The 16,266-nt window shown below is 38.1% G+C and overlaps 1 protein-coding gene across 2 annotated transcripts in view; it reads right to left on the bottom strand.

Annotated features, from left to right (window-relative positions):
• sdccag8 (SHH signaling and ciliogenesis regulator sdccag8) overlaps positions 1-16,266 on the bottom strand; it is a 312,707-nt gene that overhangs the window by 137,335 nt on the left and 159,106 nt on the right. For both annotated transcript variants that reach the window (XM_052013084.1, XM_052013083.1), the window contains exon 13: positions 5,119-5,261. In XM_052013084.1, coding sequence (XP_051869044.1) covers positions 5,119-5,261 — 143 coding nt within the window. The remainder of the gene's footprint in view (positions 1-5,118; positions 5,262-16,266) is intronic.

Here is a 16,266-nt window from a genome sequence, read left to right as displayed (position 1 = left end):
ACCTATTGCTTCTCTGTACGTTCTCTGTATTGACCTGTGGTCACCAAATCTATACACAGTGTTCAAAGTATTCTGCATGAGGTAGGATGAATGTATATTAAAGCTTCATCATAACCACTATGGCCTCAACTGTTTCAATTATCATAAGGTTCTATTTGCTTTTTAATTTGCTCTTCATTTTGAAAGTGATATGACACTTGTTATTTTTAAGTGTTTCTCTAAGTCTTCTTGTATTAATTCTAATGCCATTATTATGCATATTCTTCCTCCCACTAGTAGGACTAAATTTTAGATTTCATTTTTCTGCCTAACTGGATAACTCATTTAAATTCTTCTGCAAAATATTTTCCAATTCATTTGGGAAGGATATTATGTATAGCTTTGGGACTTTAGAAGTTGGGAGAGTAGCAGAAATGAACTGACACACTGAATTTGCACATGCATATAATAACGTGTACAATAACAGCACACTACTTAAATATGCTTATTTACTCTTAAGAAATGACCCATTTACAGGGAAAAATGATTCCAACATCACATGTAACTTACCACCTTCACTTGATGAAAGGACTAAAATGGTCTCAAACATTTTACAGAACGAAATAGTTATACAGTTTGAGGGATTATATGGTATAGGTGATGGAAGCCTGAGAGATCAGAAGGTGTAAAGTAGGGAACCAGCATTCTAATTACTCTTCTGACTTACATGAAGTTGCTGAATATTTTGGATCTGCTTTTTAACAAATGCTCTTTGAACTTTAATTCCCCATGCACGTACATGGAATATAATGAGACTAGACTAGATACATTTTTGTCTGGACTGCAGCATGCCATTAGCTGAAGGGTAAACCTGGCCAAAGGCATTGCAAAATCATTTCTAATCAATAGCCCTACTGAATAGTCTAATAATAATAAACCACGTGTTAACTCATTTGCACAATGGTAACAGGAAACAATAAAGAAGAGACAGAAACATTATGGGTGTCCAAAGTTGAATGCTTCACATAGACTAATGTAATCATGAAAAGGCTTCCCACCAGCAATAGTACATCTGGAGCAACACCAGAACAACTGATAACAACTCAGGATAGCTACAGTTTTGTACTGTCAGGCAATCCTGCAAGAGTGAATCAAAATTGTTTTTAATTGAAATGTATTTTTTTATATATATAGTGTAACATAGTTAATCACACTTTTTAAAAATAATATCCCTTACTAAGCCAGAATGACACAGGACTTATGCCAATATGAATCTGATTTATAGGGGAATCCGACAATTAAAAATCATAGTTGCTTTAGCAATACTGACAGGGGAGTTATCCTCTTATGTAAATGATGTCCTAGTTGCCAATTCAACAATATCTTAACAAGGATGTCTCATTCATTATATGCCACTATTTTCAAAAGCCCAAATGGAGGAACTATGGTGCCAAGCCTACTAAGATTACTTCAAGTTACTCAATTTCATCCTTGGCTATTCATGTACTCAGATTCCCTATGTTCCTTTCCTATAATCTGTAACTTTAAGCTTGTTCATTAAATTTAATTTGTCATTGTCCTCCCATCATTTTGTTCAATTCACTTTGTATTTCACAAGATGCCTTTTCAGAATCAATTGCCCCTCCTAGTGTGGTATAATAACTAAATTGTATTACGTTTCTGAATCCATGTCACTGTTGTAAATGAGAAGTAGTGGCATCCTATACATTATGCAATGCAGAAATAACTCCTATAACAAAACACAACAGTTTTAATCCTTCAATCATTTCCTTATTATTCCCTCGATCTATCTTGAGTTCCCACAGTATTAAGTAGTACCTTTTCATGTGGCAAACTGTGTTGTGTAAGCTCCTATTTGACAGACACCAAACTATCACATGCAAGGCCACTTGCCCTTAAACAATGTTTACACACAAAGGCCTTTCCTCTGCTAGCTCTGCCATTGTGGAGAAAGTCTGTGGATGCCAGGAAGCTGGAGGTTGACAGGATCATGGTGAAGGGAGTGGGTAAGTGGGATTGGAGTGGACTTTAGGCAGAAAGGGGATTGGGCAAAAAGGCAACTACGATCCTGACATTGGCGTTAGCTGGAAGTGAGTGAATCCTTAGAAAACCACTGAAAGCACATCTTTCTGAAAGACAATGAAAGACTTGAACTCCTGGCAATGAACCAGTTAAAGTCAGGCCCCTTAAACTATGATGAATTACGTCTCAATCTGCCTTTTACAGCTTGCTTTGGTATAAAATGCTCACATCATTCGTGGGCCTTGTGAGCCCAGAAGGATTTTGCTTGTGCAATATAAGTACACTATGTGCTAATTAACATTAGTGTGTATACATAGGGCCCCTGCGTCAGTTGCATGGAGAATCCAGAACACATTTCTTGAAGCATGCTACAGGTGCATAAAATATGAATGGGTTTTTGTTAAAACTCAATTGCACTGGGCGTAAAAATGTTGCTCTATGCATTACAATTCCTGTACTTTATTTGGTACTTGAGGAAATATTTTATACATCCTTGATTATCCACAATAATGAAGGGGATTTCTGGCAAATAACTGAAAGATAATTAGAATCACAGGGTTTCAAGGTCCTTTAGAAAAGGTAATTTGTCTGCCTGCTGGCAATCTGAACTCCTTGTAGTGTCTTGGAAAAAAGTGTTTTCTGCTTTTTTTGTGCTCCCCACAAAGATACCTTTAGAAAAAAATAGCTTGGTGAGAGACAGAGTAGAGCAGGAGATGTAGATTTATTTTTCTGGCTGATTCCAATGCAAGATTATTTTCTCTGCATGAATGTGACACAGATTCTGACCTTGTTAGACTTGATGCCGGTTCCTGACCTAGCCTCAATTGCCATGGAAATTCTTATAGATAATTCAGTACATGGATAATAGAATGCTTTATATTTTAAAATTAATTTTGCCAGTATAGGCAAATCGTTTACTGCTAAAATGTTACTTGGATCGTTAATGTAACGCCAGAAATGTTAGAAGAGAGGCATGCAACAGCCAAGGCATTAAAATGTCAGTGAGTTGCACCATGGGGTTTTGGATTTAGATTTGTATCATAAATCCCCACACTGTCAAATTCTCAATTGTAGCTACATGGCTGTGAAATGAAAAATAAAAGTAAATTTGTATTGTGCCTTGCATGACCCTTTAAGGAAGTTCCAGGGTGTTTTACAGCAAAGCAAATATTTTTGAAATAGAATGCTCTTGTAATGTAGGAAATGTGACAATCAATTTATGCACAGCAAGCTCCCACAAACAATAATATGATAATGGCCAGATATTTTCTTATTGATGCTGGTTGAGAGATTGGCCTGGGATCATTCCTCTGCTTTTCTTCAAAACAATACCATGGACTCTTTTACATCCACCAGATAGAGGAGGCAGGTCCTGTTTAACATCTTATTCACAAGTTAACAGTTACACCATTGTAGCAGTTCCTGAATACTGCACTAGAGTGTAAACAATAATTTTGTGCTCATTCTCTAGCGTGGGTCTTGAACCAACAACCTTCAGGAAAGGATGAGCAGGTCCTACAAACTGAACTATAAATGTAAAAACTGATAGTGCAGGGAAAGAGGAAAATTCAGGAAGAGACACCATGAGCACTTCCAAGCATGGTCTGGCCACAACCAAAGATCAGATTTGGTGGCATTCTATAAGTATATGTTGCCCAACCACCCCTGTCTATCAGTGGTACAAATTCTTATTGGAAAAGGGGCAGAATATACCCTTAAAAGAGTTACCAACTCATGTTATTTTGACTACTTGACTGAAGCACACCAGTTATATGTTGATTTAGCTTGTCTCAGCTGGATCAGCAGTAAGGATGCTGCAATTACCCTGAACATCTGTGTTAAGTGAGGGGGCATGGAGGTGGGGGTGGAGTGGGTTTGAGGGGAGAATAAAACCATGTTCTTTCCTGACATCCTTGCATTGCTCTTTGCACAGATAGCAGTGAAAGGCAAAATGTTTGATGTTAAAAGTGCAAAGGGCAATAACTTGGGATGATTGGCTTTGCCTGTGAAAAGTGACACAGTAGAAATCATAGGAAAAAAGAAATCACTGGAAAGAAAATTCAAGGCTGAAGAGCTTATGCATGATTTGGGTACAGTGGCTGAATGATTGTTACTATACTGCTTTCAGAGTTCTGCACTAATCATCCAGAGACACAGGTTCAAATTCCACCATGGCAGCTGGGGAATATAATTTCTGGTAAAGAAATAAGTATAGAATTTTCAAGAAAAGCTAGTATCGATAATGGTAACAATGAAACTACTGGGTTGCTGTAAAAAAACAATCAGGGGAGAAGTTTGCTATTCTTATCTGATGTGGCCTATGTGTGACTCCAGCCCCAATTATGTCTTAACTGTCTCCTCAGTTAGGGATGGACAATAAATGCCAGACTGCCAACAACATGCACGTCGCATGAATGAATAAAAAAAATCTGAACTTGAAAGTGGCTACCACCAATGAAGGGATACTGCACAGAGTTTTTATCCCCTCAAAATATGGCCAAATATATTTGAAAGGACATTTGAAAACTGAATTCATTGTGACTATGCCAATCACAGACTGAGATGTGATAATTAATTTAAGTGGGTACTGTTATTGTTGGTACAACAGGAAAAATAAACAAAAGTTTTCAAGTTGGTAAAAAAAATGCAAAAGATATTATATAAATGACATCCTGTTATAACAACCTCTTATTAAGACCATTTATCATGATACAATATCATATGTTGTGCTGTTCCCACATCATTACAACTCAAACTGACAGAATACAAGAGATCTTAGAATAGAAAAAAAACAAAAACCTCAGAACATCTGGTAATCCCATCACCCGTCCATATGTTACAAACATCATGCTGCTTTTCCCTTAAGACAGATTAGAAAAATCATCACATTTGGTTTTGTATAATTACATACCTGCAGTTTGGTTTTTTAATAGCTTCACCTGTTAATACTGCAGCAATTAGTAGGCAAAAATGTGAACAGTTGGTATTGCAAATCACCAAAAATATCTGTAAAATGTTTTATTGCCTGCGGTAGAGACAGGCAGCTTGATGCTAGCGTTATGAATTGCCACTGGCAGATAACAGGATTATTTGTACCTGGTGAGGTGCAGTTGGTGCTCGGCTTTGCTCAGTAGTTCTATCAGCTTTAGACATTCATCCTTCGTTTTTGCTGCATCCTGCTGGACGTGCTCCAAATGACACTTAGTTTCATTAATTTCCAGCTCAAGTTTGTGTTGCTCCTAAAGGGGAAACATTGATTAAAAAAAACAGATTCTGAAACAACAAAATTCCAATTTGTAAAACTGTGATAGTTGAAAATCTCAGTTAAGCAAACAGAACCACTGTCATGTTGGGAGCACGTTATATACATAAAAAACTTGTGAAAAATAGCTGTGAAAATGTTTTTTTTTAATTACATTAACTTTCAGGACTGCAGTGATGATCCTCTATTAACTGGGAAGCAAAATAGCAGGAATTCACAAACATGAGCATTTTTGTTTTTTTATAAACTTTAAATACTAAATAGATATTACAACCAATGGGTCACTGAGTACTCTCAGCTTACTTTCCCAGTGCACCATAATAATGTATTTTCATGTTATTCTCAACAACTCCCATCTCAACACTCTTCAGATGAACTCTGTAATCAACCCTGAAGCCCTGACATTTTATTGTTTTAAAATTATTTGTTAACTTTTACCAAAATTATGCCATAGCTAGATTGAAAGAGTTGAGTTATAACTTAGCTTTAACAACAAGCTTTAACAATATTTTTTACATCACAGATTTAATTGTGATCTGTGGGACGCAGTTACTTTGTCATTGTATGAATATAATTTTCTGTATATTTGATAAAAATTTCAGCTCTTATACAGTATATCACTACCTTAATACAACAGGGAGAATATATTCATATTTTAAAAAAAAATAATGGGCATGGTTAAAATCAGAGCCTAATTTACCATGAACGGAACTTTGAATGAATGATACCAAAGCAAGTCGGAGAAATAATAACCTTAAAAGTCAAAAGAGAATGCATGGCAGTTATATAATGATTCAAACTCCATTAAATGATGTTAAAACTGATAGCCTTGGACAAACATAAAATGCTGATTATCAATGAACTACTGCTGAGCCAGTACGTGAGTAATGCGAATAATTTACCAATGACAGTTTATTTTTTATTGTTAAGGATTTTATTTTGTTCTCAATGAGCTGGAAGTTATGATTCTTTACCACAATATTGTATTTTTTGTTGTAAGCATTCCCAGGTTAAATGCAGCTGGATCTAAAACTTCAGCAATTTTATCCTTGGATTATCTGATCTCTTGCAATGGCTTTCCAAATTCTTGCAACAGAGAACTATATACCATCTATCATTTTTTCCTCTAGCCATATCCCATGGCAACAATGTACTTTCTGACTCACTGCAAAGATTCTCTTTTTTAAATAAAACACATCTCATCCTGCACATCTTATATAAAGTAACTTGTTTCCTTAAAATTTTAATGTCATTGTTATTACATTGTTTATCTGTAAAGTATAACTATGGAAAAAGATTTGTAGACTCATGAACTACCAGGTTTGGATGTTTCATGAAAAATATCCATTTATTTTCACTGTTCCTAAAAGTGGCTTAGATGCATAAAGTTTTCTGGAGACTTTATGTTTATTTCAATAAGTAAATTTGAGGAGGATGGGCAGGAAAGTGAGATGTGTGGAGGACATGTCTGCATAGGGATATGGATAGGTTAAGTGAGTTGCAAAAATTTGGGTGATGGAGTACGATGTGTGTGAGGTTACCCACTTTGGTAATGAAGTAGAAAATTGTAGAGGATTGCTTAAATGGAGAGAGATTACAGAATTCAGTAATACAGAGGAATTTGGATGTCCTCACACATGAAACACGCTAGTGCATCAAGCAATTAGAAAGGCAAATTGAATGTTGGCCTTTATTGCACAGGGAGTGGAGTATAAAAGTAGCAAAGTCTTGCTACACATACAGACCACACCTGAAGAACTGCAAACAGTTCTGGCCTCCTTACTTAAGAGTTATATGTTTACATTGGAGGAAGTTCACTGGAACAGATTGCTGACTTGACAGGGTTGTCTTATGTGGAAAGGATGAGCAGGTTGGGCCTGCATTCAAAGGAATTTATAAGAATAAGAAATAATTTTATTGAAACATAACAACTGGAGGGGTTTGACAGGGTAGAAGCTGAGAGGGTGCTTTGCCTGGTGGGGAATGTGGAACTAGAGGGCATAATTTCAGAATAAGGGGTTGCCTATTTCAGACACAGCTAAGTTGGAATTTCTTCCCTCAAGAGGGTCACAAGTCTTTGGAATTCTGTCTCAGAAAGCTGCTGAAGTTGTTCCACTGGATATTTCAAGACTAAGATAGAGTTTTGGTCTATAATGGAGTCAAGGGTCATGGGGTACAGGTCGGAAAGTGGAGGTGAGCCCAAAATCAGATCAGTTGTGATCTTAACAAATGATACAGCAGGCTCAAGGGGCCAGATGTTTTCCTATTTTGGAAAAATAGTGTTTATTATTTTTACTTTTACGAAATAGGGCTGTTTAATTTTGCTACTGTCCAGAAATTAAGAGCAAGCATCCATTCAATGTTCAAAGTGTTTTCAGAGAATGCTCTTTGCCAAAACATTTGAAAAATAATTATCTTTTGGTCTCATCTCTGTTATTTTTCTTTCAAATCTAATCTCTCTGCTTTACATGTTAAACTATAAAATATGTAACTGAATGAACTTCTAAAAAAATTTTTGATCCAAGAATTCCAATATCTCAAATAATTTTTCCTTCCTCCTACTGTACATAATTCCTGATCCAAACAGTCCCGAATTATCAGCAATGCACAAAGCTTAGTCAGTGTGCTGCCAAATGTATCTACAGAAGGCATATTTTACAAGTCTAATCATTTCTGTGTAAAATATATGCTTTTGTTAAGTGTTTCTGCTGCACTTGTTTAAATTAATTCCAGAATGAAACATTTAATATGCTGCGGTACAAAGATTTGCAAATTGTTTTTTTTATCTGCAGTTTACAGAAATTCTGATTCAAATATAATCCTGGTGTCGACATGGATGTTTTTTGGCAAATTACTTATGTATTTATCAGTGTTCTACTGTACTACATTTAAGTGAAATAAATAATCACTGACAGTAACAGCTCTGCTTACCAACCTACTATGTGTCCTACAATTCACATGGCAATGCAATGCTACCAGTTTACTTGCTTTTTTAAAAATTAATTCCCTACACCTTACAACTTTTTGAAATTCAGTTCATAATATTGCATGGCAAACAGTATAAATCCATTTAAAACTACCACTTAGCAATTAATCAAAGAATAATGTGTTATAAATACCGCCGTGTATAAATGGTATTAAAAAAGCCACGTTCTCTGTTCCATAAAACCCAAATGCAGTAGTGACTTACCACTAACAAACATTGTTTTTGAGAATTAAAGTCTATCTGACTTGGGAAGCCCAGAACATTTTGATTGGTTTAACACTTATCTTCCCCCATATCCCTCTATCTTCATCTATCAAGCTGGATTCTGTATCCATAAATTTCAATGACTTTTCTCAGTAACATATTTTGCAAGCAAGCTATCTTACCTGAAAGGGGATATTCCAACTCCATCTCCTATTCAAATTCTACCCTTAATATTTAAATCCCACTGTTTTTGAGAGGTTTCTTTTGACTTTTGCTTTTAAATGTGATAAATCACCATTTATTTATGATTAAAGAAAAAGGCTTCTATCAGATATTTTCTTTTATGCAGTGTAATGCCTGAAATCCCTCTCAAATCAAAATTACGACCTTGCCAGGCTTTTTAGAAGGATGCTGGGCACTGTCCCAAGCAGAAACAAGAAGTCAGTTGCACTTGCTGAATTAGGATGCTCCAGATTACAACATGGTTGTGTAGCCAGAAAGATCTTGGCCTATATGTTCAGTGGCGTATCATAGCTTTTTAAGCGCTAAGCATCTGAAAATAATTTATTTCTGGAGTGCAATACAATTAAGACCATTTCTAAGTTAAACTGTGTCACTCCAGAAACTTGGCCGGGCACTTCCGGGTTGTTAATCACCCTTGTACGCTCAATATGACTCCTTTGTCAGTCTTGCAGAGAATGATATTATTACTTATTCCAAAGGCATCATTTGTTAGGAATGCCCAAATGAATCGTACTTTCATAATGTTAGGGACCTGACTTAGGTAGATCCAATGTAATTTTTTCTTTACACCAGCCTGCGCTCTCATACCTACTGTGTCAAAAACCATCTTCCCAACCTTGGAACCCTCAGCTGAGATCACATAACTATGTACAGGCAACCTTCTCACATCACCTAGGGCTCTAAACTCTGGACACCCCCACCCAAGATTCCAATCTCTTGCCACCATACTCTAAGAGACTCCAATCTCAAGGCATCCCACAGGCTCTAATCAGGCCACCGAATATCATCCTTTCCCCCACCCCTTCCACCCCCTTGCCCTCACCCCGCATTCCTGAAATCCTAGTCTTGGGCCTGAGCTGGGACTTGCTATATTTCCCTTTGCATGTGCCATAGTAGGCAAACTGTAGCATCTGACACCCTGAAGCTTGCACAATGCTATATTTTATAACAATGGACTCACTATTGAAACAATCACTAGTCTACATTACAATGGCCTTTCAGGATTCTTTTACTGATTAATTTCTCTGTACTTAGCTTCTCAAAGTGCTATCACACATACTATGGAGAGTATTGTGATTTTTTTGGATAAATGGGAAGGATTCTGAGACATTTCCATTAGGATTATAGTGAATAGGGCACACAAATTTTACATTAGGTGATTCTGGGTGGGCTCAGGACCAGAATGACAATTTTCAAAATCGAATCAATTGACCTCCCAACAGAGACAGAAAGGATCCTTATATGTTTAAACCAGCAAACACCAATTTGGTCATAGTATTTTTATCAAGAGATTATAAAGAGGATAGGGCCTGAATGCTCTTTGGAAAGGGCCTGTATTCAGTTCAAAGACAAACGATCTTCAACCTGAAATGTTAACTCTGTTTCTCTTTCCACAGGTGCTGCCTGGCTTGCTGAGTGTTTCCAGTATTTTCTATTTTTACTTCAAATTTCCAGCATCTGCAGTTTTTTGATTTTCATTTACTCTAGCCATGAACGTGGTTTCAACACTAGATGCTGTGAGTGTATTTATCATGCAATCTAACCCACTGGCAAGACTGGATTGATAAAACAATGAATTTATATAAAAAAGGAAAATTAGATTGTAAAGCTTCAGATAAGGCGATAAACTTTTGTAATCAAAGGACTCCATGCCTTCTCTTCAGTACTCACCAAGGAGAGGGGCCTTGATGATGCTGAGGACAGTGTTGGTAAGGTTAATGTTCTAGAGCATGTAGATATCCAGAGAGAGGATGTGTTGGAGCTGTTAGAAAATACTAGGACAGATAAGTCCCTGGGGCCTGACGGAATATTCCCCAGGCTGCTCCGCGAGGCGAGGGAGGAGATTGCTGAACCATTAGCTAGGATCGTTGAGTCCTTGTTGTCCATGGGAATGGTACCGGAGGATTGGAGGGTGGCAAATGTTGTTCCCTTATTCAAAAAAGGTAGTAGGGATAGTCCAGGGAAATACAGACCAGTAAGCCTTACGTCTGTGGTGGGCAAGCTGTTGGAAAGGATTCTTAGAGATGGGATCTATGAGCATTTAGAGAATCATGGACTGATTAGGGACAGCCAGCATGGATTTGTGAAGGGAAGATCTTGCTTCACAAGCCTGATACGGTTCTTTGAGAAGGTGACCAGGAAGATTGATGAGGGTAGTGCAGTAGATGTGGTCTACATGGATTTTAGTAAGGCATTTGACAAGGTTCTGCATGGTAGGCTTCTTCAGAAGGTCAGAGGTCAAGGGATCCAGGGAGGCTTGGCCATGTGGATTCAGAATTGGCTTGACTGTAGAAAGCAGAGGGTTGTGATGGAGGGAGTGCATTCGGATTGGAGGGCTGTGACTAGTGGTGTCCCGCAGGGATCAGTTCTGGGACCTCTACTGTTTGTGATATTTATTAATGACTTAGATGAGGAGGTGGAAGGTTGGGTTAGCAAATTTGCAGATGACACAAAGATTGGTGGTGTTGTGGATAGTGTGGAGGGCTGTCGAAGATTGCAGAGGGATATTGATAGGATGTAGAGCTGGGCTGACAAGTGGCAGATGGAGTTCAATCTGGAGAAGTGTGAGGTGGTACACTTTGGAAAGACAAACTCCAAGGTGGAATACAAGGTAAATGGCAGGATTCTGGGCAGTGTAGAGGAGCAGAGGGATCTGGGGGTTCATATCCACAGATCACTGAAAGTTGCCACCCAGGTGGATAGGGTAGTTAAGAAAGCTTATGGGGTGTTAGCTTTCATAAATCGTGGGATTGAGCTTAAGAGCTGCGAGGTAATGATGCAGCTCTACAAAACTCTGGTTAGACCACACTTGGAGTACTGTGCCCAGTTCTGGTCGCCTCATTATGGGAAGGATGTGGAAGCGTTGGAAAGAGTGCAGAGGAGATTTACCAGGATGCTGCCTGGTTTGGAGAGTATGGATTATGAGCAGAGACTAAGGGATCTAGGGCTTTACTCATTGGAGAGAAGGAGGATGAGGGGAGACATGATAGAGGTATACAAAATATTAAGAGGAATAGATAGAGTGGACAGCCAGCGCCTCTTTCCCAAGGCACCAATGCTCAATACAAGAAGGCATGGCTTTAAGGTAATCGGGTGGGAAGTTCAAGGGAGATATCAGAGGGAGGTTTTTTACCCAGAGAGTGGTTGGTGCATGGAATGCGCTGCCTGGGGTAGTGGTGGAGGCAGGTACCTTGGTCAAGTTCAAGAGATTGTCAGATAAGCATATGGAGGAATTTAAAATAGGGGGATATGTGGGAGGAAGGGGTTAGATAGTCTTAGGCATGATTTAAAGGTTGGCACAACATGGTGGGCCGAAGGGCCTGTATTGTGCTGCATTGTTATATGGTTCTTAATTTTCCATACAACTGGGGAGTTGTCCCAGTTATCCTGAACAATATTTATTCTTTAACCAATATATGCAAAACAAAAGCAAAAATGAAATCTGTCATTATTGAGGTTTGAGCAACCTTGCTGTGCACTAGTTTTACTGGTATATTCATCTATATTACAGCACTAAATTTAGCTGTAAAGCTCTTTGAGACATGCTGAGATCAAGAAAGATGTCATAAAATACCAATCTTTCTAGTGAACTTTTAAACTAATTTAACAATCTGGACATCTTATCCAGTATTTCGGACAAGATTTCTGTCCTGGGTGGATGTGTTACAGTATTGAAATCAACATGCCATTGAGAAAATAACACTCACCACCCTCCACACAGGCCATGTCCTGTTTATTTTTAATAGCTTCAGCAGTTCATACTCCCTGTGGTTATCATAGAGGAAAACTCTCCTCTGATCTACCGGTTTACATTAATTTGATATTCCTCACTTTACAAGATTTATCACAGAATTATATAGCATTATTGCAAAAAAATCAATGAGAAATTGGAACATAAAAAGTGAGGCAGGATAAATAAAATTAGTGAGGATAGGCAGCAATACTTCTGGCACGATTATTCTCAACACTAGTGCCCCACAAGGCTGCATCCTCAGCCCTCTACTCTACTCCCTATACACTCACGACTGTGTGGACAGATTCTGCTCTAACTCCATCTACAAGTTTGCAGATGATACCACTGTTGTAGGCTGTATCTCAAACAGTGATGAGTCGGAGTACAGGAAGGAGATAGAGAGCTTAGTGGAATGGTGTCATGACAACAACCTTTCCCTCAATGTCAACAAAACTAAAGAGCTGGTCATTGACTTTAGGAAAGGGGGCGATGTACATGCACCTGTCTACATCAATGGTGCTGAGGTCGAGAGGGTTGACAGCTTCAAGTTCCTGGGAGTGAACACCACCAACAACCTGTCCTGGTCAAATCACGTAGATGCCACGGCCAAGAAAGCTCACCAGCGCCTCTACTTCCTCAGGAGGCTGAAGAAATTTGGTTTGTCCCCTTTGACTCTCACCAACTTTTACTGATGCACCATAGAAAGCATCCTATCTGGATGTATCATGGCTTGATACAGCAATTGCTCTGCCCAAGACCGCAAGAAGCTGCAGAGAGTTGTGGACACAGCCCAGCGCATCATGGACACCAGCCTCCCCTCTGCCTTTACCTCTCATTGACTTGGTGTAGCAGCCAGCATAATCAAAGACCCCACCCACCCGGGACATTCCCTCTTCTCTCCTCTTCCATCGGGTAGAAGATACAGGAGCCTGAGGGCACGTACCACCAGACTTAAGGACAGCTTCTACCCCACTGTGATAAGACTATTGAACGGTTCCTTTATACAATGAGATGGACTATGACCTCACGATCTACCTTGTCGTGACCTTGCACCTTATTGCACTGCACTTTCTCTGTAACTATGACACTTTACTCTGTACTGTTATTGTTTTTACCTGTACTACATCAATGCACTCTGTACTAACTCAATGGCACTGCACTGTGTAATGAATTGACCTGTACGATCGGTTTGTAAGACAAGCTTTTCACTGTACCTCAGTACAAGTGACAATAATAAACCAATACCAATAACTTTCATACAACACATATAAATGGAAAACAAGGCAATACTTCAACCTCTCCTCAGTGTTCATTGAGTCAAAAAGATTTTAATGAGAAATAGAAAATTATCAATAGCCATAAAATAAACACAACACCTACATACACACACATCCATCATTAAGTAACTTGTTTCTTGTACTTTATTGACTGCTCAGGTGCAAAGGAGCTCAGCCAAAAGATATCTGACAATGAAGAAGAACTACATCCCAAATGAAGGACAACAAAACAATACTGCAGCCCAAACTTAAAACACTTAACTCATCATCTCTTCTGCATTTGTGATCATAGCTCTTTCTCCAGCCTCAATACCTTTTATCTTGACAAAAACAAAATTCAGTTAAACTTATTGATAAATTTGTAATCACAGCCTAATAATTTCTGTCCCATACGAGTCTCATGCTTGAATCAGAGAGATGCGTCTGCGTGAACAATAACCCCAATAGTTATCAAAATTCTGAATCAAAAATAAATAAGCAAGCATAATTAAATAAATGTGAACTACTTAACCAACCATCACAATCATCAAATTAACAGACCACCAAATGTTGCAAAGAAATTTGTAGATAAATTTGTAGAGTGTACAAGCTGTATCTTTGAACAACAGCTTTTAGTTTAGGTATTTCTCAATGTGCAAGACATCAGAATCACATTGCCCTATACTTGACCTCATAAATTCAAACAAGCATCTTTGCACAGTATTTTAATATTACATCCCTAGGCATAGTTAGCAAAGTCATCCAACCAGACAGCTATCTCTGTGCTGTGGACCCGAAGGATACTTATTCCACATTCCAGCACAGAAAAACAACAGGCTTTTTCAGGTTTTGCGGACTAGGATATTTCATCCCTACATGCTCTACCATCTGGTCTAGCTTCAGACCATCAGGCAATTAAAGGTAGATTTTTTTTGCAGCAGTGAAGCTTGTTTATGGTTTCTCGGCATCCATGATTCCACATGTATCTGGATGACTAGTTAATCAGATCTGAAGCAGACATATCAGCCTCAGAAATTAAAGTGCTTATTTCCAACTTCCCCTCTTCCTTAGTTTTCATTTCCAATGATTTCGCCTCATGCTCTTGTAAAGCACGATGCTTATGGGACCTAGATTTCCAACAGATGAAGAATGAGATTTGCCTGAGGAGGTTAGGTGGAAGTGAATGCACGGTACAGCAAAGCCTCTTCAATCCTGTTTAATGAGTTAAAACCAGAAGGGTCTTACATCTGTTGTGCCTTAGTACAGCATTCAGTTATATTCTCTCTTCCACGTCCCAATAACTATATTTTATTGTATTTCTCAGTTCAATAGTTTTCTCCTAACCCCAAGTTTCATTTCTTTCTCTTTATTCATGGATAAGCTCTGTTCCTGTGTCCCTTCAAATACTGAAACTAAAGCACAAAATTCCTATCCTCAGTGCAATTAAAAGCACACTTGGATTCTTACAGTCAGTTTAATTGGGTGCTGGTTTAATTGACAGCTCTTCAGTATGTCAAATGAAGATGATGATATATTAATAATCAGACACAGCCAAAAGATTCCAGTGCCTAAAGAGGAAGGAACACATTCCACAGCACAGTGAGGAAGAAGCCTGTATTCTTTTGTTGAGTTAGTCACTTTGGATATTCATAGTCACTCATTTTGCAGGAGAAAGAAACTACCTCCCCCCCACGGACAACATCATTGCTTAAAAGGCCTGTGCCAGATATTTTAGAAATTCCAGCAATCCCAGTTATATTCTTTCGATTTCTGTTCATTACATTATAAACTGGTTCACTTTCCTCCTGGACAGAAACTCACACAATCTTGAAATTTTGAATTCACCACAATGGCTATGTTAGACTGTACACGCCTCAACAGCAGAACATCTTTTTTTCATAAACAGCACCAAGAAAGATCTTTCATTTGATCTAATCATTTTATCTTGCATTCATGACTGTTGAAAAGCTCATTGTTCGGCTGTCAGTGTCTGGTAGGATTTCCATATTCATAAATGCTAACTAGATGAGTTTTGCAACAGGGAGCTTTGGAATTTAGTGTTTTTTTAACCTCCTTCCAAATACTGTTACATATTCCTGTATTTGATAAAAACTCTTGTATCTTTTCTTACCTAAGTGAATGTTACCATGTTGGATGAACCTGTACATCTACTTAATTGGGAATTTGCAAATAGTAGTACTTCACTATTATTTTGTTACACAATCACAGAGTATATAACTCAGCAGATGTTGATGAATGTTTCAACAGACTACTTGTACTGCTTCCAAATGGAAACCATAGCAGTATAAAAGGTCATGCAAATAACTTTCTAAACTTTATCTCGCAGTAATAAAATTAGCAATCTTCACCAAAAACATAACACAAAACCATTGAAAATGGTGTTAAATTCTAAGCGTGATAAAAGGAAATCAGTTCTGACATTTGCTGAAGATGTGGTGAAATGTTTTGAGTTACTGCAGCAGCAGTGTATTAATCACATTTAGGTGCAAACATGTCTATTTTCCTAAGAATCCTAGACAAGAAGATCCATTTGAAAGGT

Source organism: Pristis pectinata, chromosome 3, assembly GCF_009764475.1.
Source record: "Pristis pectinata isolate sPriPec2 chromosome 3, sPriPec2.1.pri, whole genome shotgun sequence".
Classification (NCBI taxonomy): Eukaryota; Metazoa; Chordata; class Chondrichthyes; order Rhinopristiformes; family Pristidae; genus Pristis; species Pristis pectinata.
Note: the sequence above shows the minus strand (reverse complement) of the source record. Positions and strands in the feature narration are given on the sequence as shown.